Source organism: Kogia breviceps, chromosome 3 (assembly GCF_026419965.1).
Source record: "Kogia breviceps isolate mKogBre1 chromosome 3, mKogBre1 haplotype 1, whole genome shotgun sequence".
In the NCBI taxonomy this organism is placed as follows: domain Eukaryota; kingdom Metazoa; phylum Chordata; class Mammalia; order Artiodactyla; family Physeteridae; genus Kogia; species Kogia breviceps.
This window is the reverse complement of record NC_081312.1, coordinates 136,923,118-136,937,058: the sequence shown is the minus strand read 5'-3', so window position 1 is coordinate 136,937,058 and position 13,941 is coordinate 136,923,118. Positions and strand designations below refer to the sequence as shown.

At 53.7% G+C, this 13,941-nt stretch overlaps 1 protein-coding gene and 1 long non-coding RNA gene across 4 annotated transcripts in view; one reads left to right on the top strand and one right to left on the bottom strand.

The window, feature by feature from the left end:
• Positions 1-9,004, bottom strand: part of RBPMS2 (RNA binding protein, mRNA processing factor 2) — a 47,994-nt gene extending 38,990 nt beyond the window's left edge. For 2 of the 3 annotated variants that reach the window (XM_067029652.1, XM_059057818.2), the window contains exon 1: positions 8,565-8,966. In XM_067029652.1, the coding sequence (XP_066885753.1) occupies positions 8,565-8,651 (87 nt within the window). In that variant the 5' untranslated portion in view covers positions 8,652-8,966. Of the gene's footprint in view, positions 1-8,564 lie in introns of all 3 variants that reach the window. The other variant, XM_059057817.2, reaches the window with a different exon arrangement.
• Positions 8,136-13,941, top strand: part of LOC131753025 (uncharacterized) — a 48,844-nt gene continuing 43,038 nt past the window's right edge. Inside the window, exon 1 of the long non-coding RNA XR_010839785.1 lies at positions 8,136-8,642. This is a non-coding gene — a long non-coding RNA (uncharacterized lncRNA). The remainder of the gene's footprint in view (positions 8,643-13,941) is intronic.

Genomic DNA, 13,941 nt, shown 5'->3' with positions numbered 1-13,941 from the left:
CGTGGGGAGCCCTGCTGGTGTTATCTGGATGGAAAACACCCCTTACAAAAGTGGGTGAGGGAGGAGGGAAATCCAAACAGGGAAAAACAAGCCTCTCATAAGCCCCTCCCACATCCTTCCCCAATTCCCAGCCCTCTCCAGGAACCGAAATGCAGAACATCTGAGATGGAAGAAATCTTATTTTTAGCTGAGGTCCAGTGAGTTGCTCGAAGTCACTGAGCATATCAGAAGCACCCCAGTGTCCCCAGGTGCCTGGCTCACAAAAGTCAATGCTCTTTCGCAGACCTTGATCTCACACCACCAACCCACTCAGAGCCCAATGGGGGTCAGCCTTAGGTGCCCAGAACAAGTGACCTTCAGCTTCTGAGCTAAGAGGGCAGCAAAAGTCCTTAGCAGAAGGTTGAGCAGGGGTGCACGGGGTTCTACCGGATGATCCCATGGCTAGTCCTAAACAGTTAGGTATAGGGAAGTCAAAGGGAAGACTGACAGACTGCCAACTCCCAGAGCAGCCCTGTGCAGCGGGAAAGGGGTGGGGGTAGAGCAGGGCCCCTCACAGCCCCAAGAAGCCCTGAGACCAAACAGAAGCCCAAGCCACCCCATCTCAGTGTCCCACTACCACCCCACCAGCCAGACCATGGGCGTTTATGAGCTGCAGCCTGCGTTATATAAAGCTTGCAGCTTTCCTGCTGTAAAGATACTGAAGGTCCTTTTTAAACTTGTACCAGCCATCATCACGCCCAGTTCGGCTCTGGCTTCTGCAAAGGGAAAAGGGTCATTGAGAACCAAGACACAGGACTCAGGCTCAGCCTCCTGCTCAGACAATAGACCAGACACAGAAACAAAAGAAAAAGAACCTCAAAGCAATTGTCAAGGAGCCCGATTGAAGTCCCAGCCCTGCCACCAGCCAGGCAAGTGGCTTCGTGGCCTTCACCACTGCCTCAGCAATAAAGAGGAGGAGTGGACTTGCCTCAGGGCCCTTCACACTCTGACCTTCCAAGAAACCAGGGAAGTGGGAGAACCTGATGGAGTCTCAAAGTAATGCTCGGGCACTGTCCTCCATGGGCTCAGAGCTCCAGTGCTTTTGTTTTGCCCACAAGATGGCAAAGAAAGCAGTAAAGAAGGGGTAGAGGTTGAGAGGGTGAGAAAGCAGGATGTCAGAAGCCAGGCCCTTGGGGTTTGAGAGGGGTCTCTCTGCTGGGGAAATACTGGAGCTGCCAAACAGAAACCTCAGAGCCAGTCACTGTACCTCTGCAGAGATCTCAGCGGCCTGGCCTGTTTCTTCTGTATACATACGTAGGGGGCAGGGTGAGCATTGGGTTCTGCCTGGTTCTTGTGCTTAGGCTTGGCACTGGAAGGTCACTCTTACGCCTCCCGGGGGAAAGAAGTCCCTCTCAGTGGGGCCACTTGACGAGAGGTGGATGGAATGTGGTGACATGGCCTGCAGACCCAGGACTTATAAGGGCTGTACAAGGACACAGGGAAAAAGAGCAAGCAGATACAGCCAGACAGTACAGCAAGCAGATACAAACACACATGCTCCCAGAATGCCAGCACCTCCTGTTTCCTCCAAGGAGCTCTGGGTGGCTCAGCTCCCAGGCTAGGACAGCGCCCAGCCTCCCTCCAAGCAGTGCCCACCTAGGACACCGCCAACGTCATCACGGTCTGATCTGGTAGGGAGAAGTCCAGGTTTAGGGGCTGTTTCACAGTGTTTTGCCTGCCCCTGCTAATTCCAGCCCCAAATCACATGTATCAGGGCTTGGCTCTAAGGCCCCACGCTGGGCAGCACTTTGTAGTTTCCACTTCTTTCACACCTACCATCGGAGTGTGAGCCTGGCAGGCCTCTGAGGTAACAGGCAGAGTGGTACAGGCCCATTTTACAGTTGAGGAAACCAGCTCAGGAGTCAGGTGCCTGGCCAGCCACTGGAAGAGCTGGGGGTCAAGTCCAAGTTGCCTGGGAAGTTGGGGCTCTTCCTTTAGGGCCTGCAATGTGCCCTAGAGCTCCACCTGTGTGTGTGTAGGGGTGGGAGGAACTAAGCTGGATTAAATAAGGCTTCGGACCTTATACTCCAAGCTACTTCTACCCCCAGGAAGGGAAGGCTTCACATCTTGGGAACACACCTGGTCAAAGCCTGCTGCTAGTCCTGTGCCACACCTCATTAGGGAACCCAATCAAATAGCGTGAACTGTGCTCTGCAGACTCCTTGCCACTACGCTGCCTGGAGGCAGGGTGGGGGTGGGGTGGGTGGCCTGCTTTCCACTTGGTTCCAGACAGAGCCAGGGACAAGGCTTTCAGAGGCAATTCAGAAAGACAGGCTCAAGCTGGGACAAAGAGAGAGTGGCAAGGACATATATACATTACCAAATGTAAAACATAGCTAGTGGGAAGCAGCCGCATAGCACAGGGAGATCAGCTCAGTGCTTTGTGACCACCTAGCGGGGTGGGAGGGAGACGCAAGAGGGGATATGGGGATATATGTATATGTATAGCTGATCCATTTTGTTATGCAGCAGAAACTAACACACCATTGTGAAGCAATTATACTCCAATAAAGATGTTTAAAAAAAAAAAAAGAAAGAGGCTCACAGGGTCTCCAGCATTGAGCTTCTGGGCAAGGCTCCCTTCCCTCCTGTGCCATCAGCCTCCTCTGTCCCTCCTACTGCTGTGTGGTCAGCCGATGCCAATCTATTGCCTGACCCTTGTGGCTGGCAAAGGTTGCAGTTGTCACCACTGCTATATGCTACCCCATAGATTCAAGGCGTTGTCCTACGGGAATCCCACGCACTTCCCCTAGCTCCAAAATCAATACCTCCAACCCTTAAACCATATGATGTTAATCCAGTGTGAACACACAGCACCGTGCACATGAACACAAAGCGCCAAGCACGCCACACCTGTGCACCACCTGACTGAGGCAGATGAAGTCTGACGAGAGATGTTTCCCAAAGGGACACTCCTGTTGGGAGAGGGTCTCTGTTCAGGGATGGAAACTACTTCTAGGACCTAGATTCTGGTTTGGAGCTCCCTTGTCACCAACACAGAAGAACCCCTCCATCCCAAGTTGTGCCCGCATATGGCTACAATTACACATAAGAACAGGGACCAGTCTGGGTGGAAGCTCTTCACAGCCTCGATCACAACAAAGGTTCCCCAAACTGGTCTCAAGTCCTATTCCAGTAATTTCTTCTGATCTCTCCCAGTTAAAGCCCAAAACTCACTTGGGAAGGGGTAGGTTGGCTAACCACAAAAAGGAGGTAGGGACTCCAGACACTCATACCATGGGCTCGTCCAGGTCAGATCCTGCCCTTTCTCCCTGAGGGTCCTAAGCCTGTTCAGAACTATACAGGTGGCCTTGATGACTTGTGACAACCAAGAGCCTTTCCTCAGTCGGCTGTAAATGACTGAAGGCCATGACAGATGGGCCAAGGCAGACCCTCCCACTGCAACCAGCTCCTTCTATATTCTGGAGGTGCCTGGCATGGATGGATCCACCAGTGGACTCTTCAGGAATGGAGGACCCAACGATCTTGCCACCTGTCTAGCCTTGGCATACCTCAGGTAATCTTATTCTTTCCATCCAAGGACGGAATAGGGAAAAAAAGCAGAAAGCAAGGAGGCCGTGCTGGTCCCTGGGCAGGCAGTAGATGGGGTTCGGCAAACGAAGCTTCGTGGGTTGTCTGCAGTTCCCACCTCACAGCAGCATGGTTTCTTAAGTATGGAAGATGGGCTCTGCCCCAGTGCCTCACAGCTTTGCCTGGGGTGTGAGGACCCCTCTGAGGCAGCCGTGGTCAGGGGATGGCAGAGGAACTGACAAGGCATCAAATGTTGCTGCTACCCCAAATCAATGGCTGAGCAGAGGCTGGAGGCCACCAGGTGCTGCCAGAACCTAGCACTCTAGCTCAGCTCTGGGTAACCAGAGGTGGGTGGCCTTGGACCAGGAGCTTAGCACTCAGGGCAGGTGGGAGGACTCCTCTCCTCTACCTCTCAGGACTGTCTGGAGAACCAGTGGGATAAATGGGTGGAAAGCATGAAAGCAGAGCAAAGCATCCCACAGTTCATGTGTTGCCTCTAGTTACAGTACTCGCCAGACTCCTCCCCTAGCCCCACCCCAGAGATGGAGATGAGAAATCAGAATGTCCAAACATTGAATGATATTTAGAAGTTGGTTCTTACTGGGGCAAACTAGCCAGGCTGCCCACTTACAGGGAAGGAGGAGATAAGGAGACTCAAGAGAATGGCCCCCCAAAACGACAGGCGGTCACTTTAGAGTAAGTACCATTTTTTTAGTTAAGATGCCCAAAGCAACAGGGAATCAAGGGTGGGGGTGGGGTGTGAAGGCAGTCAGCCCCAGCCCAGGCTACAAGGGGGATGTACTGTCTGTAGAGAATTCACTTGTTCTGGTTTTTATCACCACGCAATAACAATTCTAAACATTATCTGTGATAAAATGCTCCTCCTGCAGGGGCTGACAGCTCCCACCACCCAGTCTTAGGATGCCACCAACCCAAAGAGAACTAGCCTGGAGCCAGTCCCTGAGCTTCTACTTGGGACCCTGTCATCACCTAAAGCTCAGCCCTAAAAAACTTGAGTTGCAGATCCTCTCCCCTCCCCACCCCCAAGTCTCATCCAAACCCCCAATATAAAACAGAACAGTGGGTATAGTATGTTGTTAAGAGCAAACTCTGGGTCCACACCCCAACCTACCCAATTACTAGCTACATGAAAGCTATTTAACCTCTCTGTGTCTCAGTTTCCTCACTTATAAAATAGTAATAAGTACTTCACAGTGCTGTTGTGGAAGTTAAATGAGTTAAAACGGTAAAATGCTCAAAACAATGCCTGGTACAAAGACTATGTATGGGTTTACTACGCGTAGTACAGCCTTACCATTAGGTTATTTGAGCAGAGAAGACACATCCACAACAACCCCCAGGGAGGAGGGGAGTCTGATCTACCAGAATCTGTCTGGATCTACCTACTTGGGTCTTGTTTCCAGGTAAAAGCCCAGAAGCATAGATGCCTCCCTTCCCTTATACCAAAAAAAAGTCTGCAGACAGAGCACCAAGATGTCCCAGATTCTGTCAAATATTTTTGATGGCAGAGAAAAGAAAAGGGGCAGTGCCCAAGTCACACACTGGACCCTGAAATTCCTTCACTCATTTGAGTGCTAACCTTGGCCATCCTGCCAGGGGCCTAGCTGGATCCTCAGAGACCCCTAGAGGACACATGATGGACCCTGGGGTACCAGACATGCAAGAAGCGATCTTGGCCCAGCTTTAGTGGATGCCATGGACAGGCAAAGATGGGGACGGAGGGCAGTGAGGGGCTAAGATGCTCAGGTCAAGCTGTAGCTCCCTTAGCTACCGTTAATCCCTGCCTTTCTAGAGCTTACCATTAGGTTGGCATAAAACTTCTTTAACTCTTAGAAACTTGATCCCCACTCCCCACCCCAAGATTCCAAACACCACCCTCCTCTCAGGGGGCCCCCAACGAGTCATTACTGTAACTTAACACTGCCTTGTATTAAAATATGTCTCCATTTTCAAAATAAAATATTCTTTCAAAACACATATACCCTTCCCCAGAAACACTGTAACTCTCCAGCCAACTCTCAAGAATCACTAAGACAGGAGATGCTTGAATCTGGGATTGGGCAACACCAGAGGCAAGCCTGCCCTGAGCAGGGCTCGGGTGCTGTACTGCCTCACCTTCTGGAGCTCAGGCACCAGCTAAGATGAACCTCGGGGTAGGGGGGTATGGCCTCTAGATTGAAAGGGACACATAGCTGTTCCCCTTAACTCCTTGCTGCCCTCCTTAGCTTTCAAAGGGTTAAAGGGTTAGAAGTTTTCAAAGCTTCTAACACACCTTCTTCTCAAGTAGCAGAATAATACCAGTTTCCTCCCAAACCTGCATGATCTCAGGCTGTTCATAACGTGGCCTCCAATATTACTGCAACATAGCAAATTCCTGGTAGTCACCCAAACAAGCCATGTGGCTCCACAATCCACCGCCCACTTTTTTTTTTTTTTTTGTGGTACACGGGCCTCTCACTGTTGTGGCCTCTCCCGTTGCGGAGCACAGGCTCCGGACGCGCAGGCTCAGCAGCCATGGCTCACGGGCCTAGCCGCTCCACGGCATGTGGGATCTTCCCGGACCGGGGCACGAACCCATGGCCCCTGCATCGGCAGGCAGATTCTCAACCACTGCACCACCAGGGAAGCCCCACCCCCACTTTTATACATGCTATTCCCTCTTCTTGGAATGCCTTTTCTATCCCTACAGGTCTAACCACCTCCTGCTCAGCCACATCGCAGGGAGGGCTGACCTCTAACTTCTTCCTTGGCTTCCTAGGTTTGCTTTAGCTAATCTCCAAGAGCCAGCCTGGGTCAACCATGAGTAAATCATCACTGCTAATGCGGATTTCCCCAATGGTGGCTCTTGGGGGTTGTAGAACTGCCTACCTAGGGGGCATCTAAGCTAAAGAGAATAAGTCTAGTTCTTGCTCAAACCACCAATCCAAGATGGAACCCTGGCTGAAGAGCTCTTGGCTCACTGTTCAGAAAGCTAATGAGGAGAAGGGGCCGATTCTTGTGCTTACCTGACCAGAGCAGACGCTGGGCTCCAAGAGATCACTGGGGCCCTTAGTCTTAGACCTCTGTTAAACAGGAGCCCGTGCTCCCCACCCTCCCCAGCATCAGTTGCACTGAACTCCCTGAAACACTACAGGGCTGTAGCCCACCTCTGCCCACAAGGAGGGAGAGCAGGGATTCCACTTCTTGATGATTCTGCCCTCTCTCTCAAAAAGCTACTTAGAAAAAAGTGAACAATACCTCAAACGATTCCTCCAAGACTTTAGACTGGCCACGTGGTTCACCCTTCCCATTTCAAACGGGTGGGTCTGAGGGTCTCTTCCACGAGGTAAGTCCCTGCTGAAGTCAACCCTCTAGCAGAAGTGGTTCAGGGTCCTTGCCCAGCTTCACAGGAGAGGGCTTCCCTCTCTCAATTTCAGCAGAGACCACACACACACTAGCAACCCTGTCAGCCACCCCCCCAACTCTCAGGGGAGATTCTGAACAACCACGTAGAGTCAGGATGGGGTCCCCAAAGCCAAGGGCCTGTCAGCATCAAGGTCCAAGAAAGACAAGGACTTAAGGAGCCAAAAGAACCCCAGCCCACTAGAGCCCACACCACACTCGTGGACATATGTCAGGCCTTCCTTTGCCACTCTTCAGAGTGAAGGGTTGTAGATTCCTCCTTTCCTTCCCCACAGAAAGCAGGATCTAGACCTAGATCCTCAAGCTGTCATGCCATTGGTGGACTGGGGCTGGCAGCAGGCCTCTGAATTGCTAAGAGTGGGAACTGGCAGTGTGACCCTCCCACCATCCCTCCCACAGTGAGGAGCCCAGCCCAGCCGTGGGCCAGTGCCGCCATTCTGCACCAAACCTATAGCACGGCGGGCGGGCACCCGCCACTGGATAGGAGTGAGGCAGCAACGCCAGCTCCCATCAGGGGCTCTGCGGTTTCTCCCCCAGACCAAGGGGAAGGGAGCTCAGGGTGGATAACTGGCCCTTGGTTTCCTGGGCAAGAGCATGCCAGGGCGCGGCAGGAAGGGTCTAGGGTCTCTTGGCCCTAGAGTGACACAGCAGAGGCCCCTTCAGAGAGAGAGCTGCGAAGGCTGCCCCCTTTCCACACCAGTTTTTGTCTCTGCGGGCCGAGCTTCTGGTCTCCATTCACTGATAGCCTTAAGGCTATATCCACCCCCCACACACACACCCTCCCGGATTTTGCCACATCCAATTAACCACCCAGCTGTTGGTGATTGCACGAAGCCGCCCCAGACTCCCTCCTCTTAGCACATGGCCGGTGGACATTCCTAGCAGAATCCCACTAGGGCCAGCTTTGGGGTCCTGGCTTGGCTGCCAGGGCAAAACCCGAGAGACGAGAACTGGGAACTGAGTGTCTTTAGGCATCTCCTTCCCAACTCAGTCAGCTGACATCTTTGCCAAAGCCCAAGCTCTGGGGCCGTGAAGAAAGCCGTCTACCCCCATGACTACAACTCTAGCGAACCAAGGTGCCGCGCGGCCGGCCCAGGCCTCCAAGGTCACGGGGAGGGGTCAGGGAGGAAAGTACAAGGGAGTGTGGGTGCCGCCCGCCCGCCGTGCTTATCCCGCTCAGTTCCTCCCAGCCGAGGCGGGAGTCCCGGCCACGCGGGAGGAGCGCCTCGGAAGAGGGCAGCGAGCCGGGCGGAGAGTGGAGAACGAAAGACGCGCGGGCAGCAGGCGTGGGGCGGACACGGCGCAGCTCGCCCACCGCGGGACGCACTGACGGCCGCCGGCGCACGGCCGGCCCCGAGCCTGGGAGGGCGGGGAGACAATACCCGCCCGGCGGGGTAGTCCAGGCCGCACGCCCCCGCCCGCCGGACACGGGCCGCTCCTCCCCGGCCGAAGGGCAACGGCGGAAAGGCGCCGGGAGCGATTGCCAGATCGCGCGCGGAGCCCCGCGCGCCCCGTCCCCCGCCCACCTCCGCGTGTACTTCACCCAACAAGTCCCGGGGGCGCAGACCCACCTCCTCCTCCAGGGTGCCGCTGGAGCCCGAGCCCGTGCCGGTGCCCGTGCTGGTGCCGTGCTCGCCGTCCGGCTTCAGGTTGCTCATGGTGCGGGGGGTGGGGTGGGGGTGGCTAGGGGAAGGGAACGCGGAGGGCTAGCGCGGCGCCCGGCCCCGGCGAGGAGGTGGGAAGGGGCGAGGTGAGCGGTGCGCTCCGGGAGTGAGGGGCTGGGTGGCGGTGGGGAGCGCGCGGGGCGGTGAGAGGGGCAGCCGCAGCGTCGGGCTGGGGTCACATCAAGTTTGGCGGGTGCAGGAGGCGGGGAGGGGGTGCGGCGGGGGAGGCACTGGGAACCGGAGCCGAGCCGGAGCGGCCGCCGCCTCCGCCTTTTCACTGCGACCGGCGAGTGCGCCCGCGGCGGCGGCGGCGGCGGCGGCGGGGGGCGGGCGCCGGGGGAGGGGGCGGGCGCCGGGCGGCGGCGGGGGGCGGGGGCCGGAACCGGCCTCAGCTGGGGCCCAGCCAGCCCCCCTCCCCCTCCCTCTCCGCGGTCTCCGGGGGAACGCGCAGCCAATCCTCGCCGCCCGCTGCGGGCTCGCCCCGGCCCGGGCCGCGGCGCGCCAGTCTCCGGCGGAGCTTTTCCCTTCTCTCCCTAGTCCTTTCTCTCCCTCTCTCTTTCCCCTTTCCCTTCTCCACCGAGAGTTTTTAAACTTTGATGAACTCACCCAACGAACTTTCTTAAAGGGGCCGCGCTCACCGCGCCGTCCCAGCCCGCCGGAGGTGGGACTGGGTGCTGAGCACCCCCGCGCTCCCTCGTCCCTCATCATTCCCACCCCGGCAGCCCCACGCGAGGGGGCGCCCGAAGCGGGACTCCTGAGTGGTCGGCTTCAGGAAGGAGTCTCCCCTTTGTACTTTGATCTGGGGTTATAGGGTGTCCGGCGCAATTTCACCCCCAAATCCAGACATCCAGTCCCCGTCCCACCCTCTGCTTCCTCCCTCCCAGCGTAGGGCTGTTGGGGGCTCGGTTCTGGGGTTGATGGCCGAGGCGAGCCGGACACGTGGGCTTCGGCCTCTGCTGGGCGCCGTTTGCTGCGTGACCTTGAGGAAATCACTTCCCCTCTCTGGCCTCACGCTTTCAGCCCAGAGGGTGGGACTTAGATCTCAAATTCCCCTGGGCGGGGAGACGAGTCTTGGGGATCCAAATGGTTATTAGCCCCTGGGGGCGTGGGGGGAGGGCGTGCACCTCGAATGACCGAGAAGGTTTCATTCGTGCCCTCCACCCCCAGCTTCTGGGGTCCTCTCCTCCCTCGGCTTAAAGACACACACACACACACACCCCTGGGGTCCTCTCCTCCCTCGGCTTAAAGACACACACACACACACACACACACACACACATCCCTTTTCCCCTCCTCCTCTTCAGAGCCCGAGGTTTGGGCGGGGCTGTGGTGACTCCCCTCCGCGGGTCTCAAGGGCGTGGTCCCGTGTTGGGTTTTCCTCAGACTTTTGAAAACCCGCGCCGACTGGGACCGGCCCCTGACGCCACCTTGTAAAAGCCCGCGCCCACGTCGGGTCGTGCTTAAAGCGCAGCAGCTCTGAGCCCCGCGGAGCTGCTCGAGGACTGGGCTCCTCCCCAGCGCCCCGGTCCGCGCCCTCGAGCCCTGGGGCATCCTGGCCAGAGGCTCTGTCGGGACTGGGAAAGACACTGCTGAGAGGTGAGTGGAGTCCTGCGGGACCCCGCCCAGAACCAGGCGTCTCCGGGTTTGATCTGTCACCTTGCGCCTGGTTCCTGTTCTGACTTTCCCTGCCAAACCTGATAGTGGCACCTGGATTTTAAGGTTGGAAGCGACGCACAGCATCGGTGGAGTGAGATAAGCTAGGTTTGCAGTCATGAACCAGTTAGGACCCCAGACCTTGGACAAGTGACTCAACCCTTCAGAGCCCCAGTGTGCCTACCTCTAAATGGAGCCGGCACTACCCTACAGGAGTATGGAGTATGGAAGTATACGCTGTTCCTGTGACTAAGTCTCCCCAATTATAATCTTTCCTAACCTGCCATTTCACAGATGAGTAAATTGAGGTCTATAGGTAAGCAATATCTTTTCCAATGACATTCATCTAGTAAATAATTGTTGAGCAACCACTGTGTGTTGTGGCAAGGCCAGGAACACCCTGGCTTCCCACTACCTCCACTGCCAACACTCTGTTCAGGCCCTAATATAAGGGAAACTGCTTCCTATAGGAATCGGGCATTGCCATGAATAATGGTGCTTCACTTTACCCAGAGCTTTCTAGGTACTTCTCGCCTCTGGCACCTCCAGATAGAGCCAACCTGTGAACCCCCAGATATTCCGACCATCCTGCACAGGCCTCTGTCCAGTCTGGCTCTTTTCCCCACCCCTTCTCCCTTCCCCTAGTATAGATATTCCCATTAGATGTGTCTCCAACTATGGCCAAGCAATGTTCTTCCTCCTTTACCTCCTCCTTCTGACCCTCCCCCCCATATCAATCCAAATACTCCCTTCCCTCAAGATTCTGCTTCAGTCCTTGTTCCAGGAGGAGTAGCCTGGCCCATTTTCAAAACTCCAGTATCCTCTAGAAGTTAGTTTGAATTTTTCAAAGAGGAAGGATTTCTCATCTTGTCCTTCAGGTCTACATTTTATAGATGAAGAAGCTGAGGCCCAAAGAGGTGACAAATAGGGATTTCCCTGCTTGTCCAGTGGCTAAGACTCCACAGTCCCAGTGCAGGTGGCCTGTGTTTGATCCCTGGTCAGGGAACTAGATCCCACATGCTGCAACTAAGAGTTCATATGCGGCAACTTAAAAAAAAAAAAGATCCCACATGTCGCAATGAAACCTCATGCAGATAAATAAATAAATAAAGTGCTTTTAAAAAAAAAGTGGTGACAAATAATGCATTGTCCACAGTTGACTCCCATCACTGTATTTTTCCGTACATGAAGCTGATATTTATTGCTATTCTGATGATATAGCAATTCATGCTTATTGTTGAATATTTGGAAGATTGTAAAATAGTTTAGAAAATAATCTACCATGTAGAGAGCAAGGTTATTAATATTTCCTCCTAGTCTTTTTGTCTGTGCATTTTTTTTTTTTTTTGGCTGTACATGTGCCTCTCACTGTTGTGGACTCTCTCGTTGCGGAGCACAGGCTCAGCGGCCATGGCTCACGGGCCCAGCCACTCCGCAGCATGTGGGATCTTCCCAGACCGGGGCACAAACCCGTGTCCCCTGCATCGGCAGGCAGACTCTCAACCACTGTGCCACCAAGGAAGCCCTGTGCATATTTTACAAAACAAAATTGCCATACAGTTTAAATAGTCCTTTTATTTTCTTAAATCTATCATGAACATTTCTTTTTAAGTTCTCGAGTCATAAATTTTAATGATTGCCTAACCCCCATTAGATGTGCCGTAATTCAACTTATGTCTTATTGTTAGGCATTTGCATTATTTTTCTTTTTTGCCTTCATAAGAAACACCTTATTTCAGGATGCTTAATGCCTCGGAAAGCTTCCTGTATGTGACGAGCCCTAAGCACTTTGAAGGCAGCAACTGTCTTATTCCTTCCTGTACTTTTTTTTTTTCTTTTCTTCTTCCTGGCTGCACCACGTGGCTTGTGGGATCTTAGTTCCCCAACCAGGGATTGAACCCGTGCCCTCGGCAGTGAAAGCGCAGAATCCTAATCACTGGACCGCCAGTGAAAGCACAGAATCCTAACCACTGGACTGCCCGACTGTGACCTAGTAACCCAGCCTCTAGCAGCCTCTTCAGTGTCACCCCCTACCCCCAGAGCCAGGCTCCATGTCACCTCTGAGTTTCTGACATATCTGTTCCCTTTGCCGGGAACCGCCCCCTTCCCAGACACCCACTCCCTTTCTAGAATGCTCTCAGAGTGCCTTCTCTATGTTCTCTTGAGCCTGGAAATACCTTGTCTTGAAGTCTCAGCTACCAGATAGGAAAATCTCTGACTCTGAGACATGTCCACAAACCCTGCTAGTGAACACAGCCTCACCCCTCAATCTCTGTAGCCCCCTAGCCTCCAGCAAAGAGCTTGATGAGTGGGGGGCATTTGCAGGTGTTCAGTGAACCACTCCTGGGGCCTCTGGGTTATCTGGTGCCTGTGGCCCTTTCTCTTTGATTTCCTGTACAGATTGATAAATTATCCTTTGATGTTTCATTCTTGGGGTAAGGAAAAGAGTCAGATGGCTTCACTCCTAAGAAATGCTACCCTGGGACCCAGAATCCTGAGGGTGTGCCTGGCTACTTCAGGGCAGGCCCCCCATTCTAACCTGGGTCCCCCACCATCAGGAAAGTCTGGGCAACAAAAAGGCAGGTAGATAGGGTGACCTTGAGGCCCAAAGGCTGGTGTGTATCTGAGTTGTATTTTCTTGGCACATAAGGTTTAAGCTGCACTTGAGTGCAAGAGATTTCAGGAAGGGAAGGGGGCAGGATGCTGGCATTAATAAAGTACCTACTCCTTCCTGCCCCAGGCAGGTAATATGCCTTCTCCTGTAATCCATTGTTCTTGCTATCCCTAATTATAGATTAGAAAACAGGCTCAGAAGAACTAGGGGAACTCGCCTAGCTACTGGTGGATGGCATGGATGGTGGGGAAAGCATGGAACAGCCCTGTTGTGAGATTATCAGTTAATCTCTAAAATGGGAATACTAGCACACAACTTCAGGGGTGTGTTATATAAGAGCTCATGGTAAGCTCTTGATGGTTGTGATTATTGCCTGTGGCCCTACTTCTAGTTTGAAGGTCAAGGTCAGAGTGGTTGCAGGTCAGAATCAGAGACTGGGTCATTTCAGTCCAGAGTTCCTGAGCTCTCTCCTCTCCTTTTGCCTTCCTTACTCTGGACCACATAGTTAACCAAATTCGCAGGTTCAAATCCAAGGCAAACAGTGTTTCTAAAATAGCTGTGCCAGAATATCTGGGTTTGAGTCCAGGTGACCCTGGCAACCTGTATGACCATGGGCAGGTAGTTTAATCTCTCTAAGGCTTTGTTTTCTCATAGTAAAACTAGAGATTCCTTTCAGGCTTTCACAAGTTACCTAGGTTTTTGCAAGTGTTGAGTGAGATCCTGGCACTCAGAGTTCTCGCATGGCCTCAAAGCTCTAGAGCAGCTGGAGGGGTGATTATAAAATCAGCAAAGGAATAGAACCAAGAACTTCATTTCCAATCTTCCCAAGAGGTAATGTCTCCCCCTCGATGCCCCCTCCCCAAAGATGTTATTTCTTCTGTCCCCACATGGCTGAAAGAAAACGAGGGGAGGACCCTCAGGTCAGGGATGGTGTCTTTTTTCATCTTTGAATCTTCTTATGCCTGGCCCACGTCCTGGTAAGAGGGGGTTCAGTAAATAATATTGAATGAATGAAAG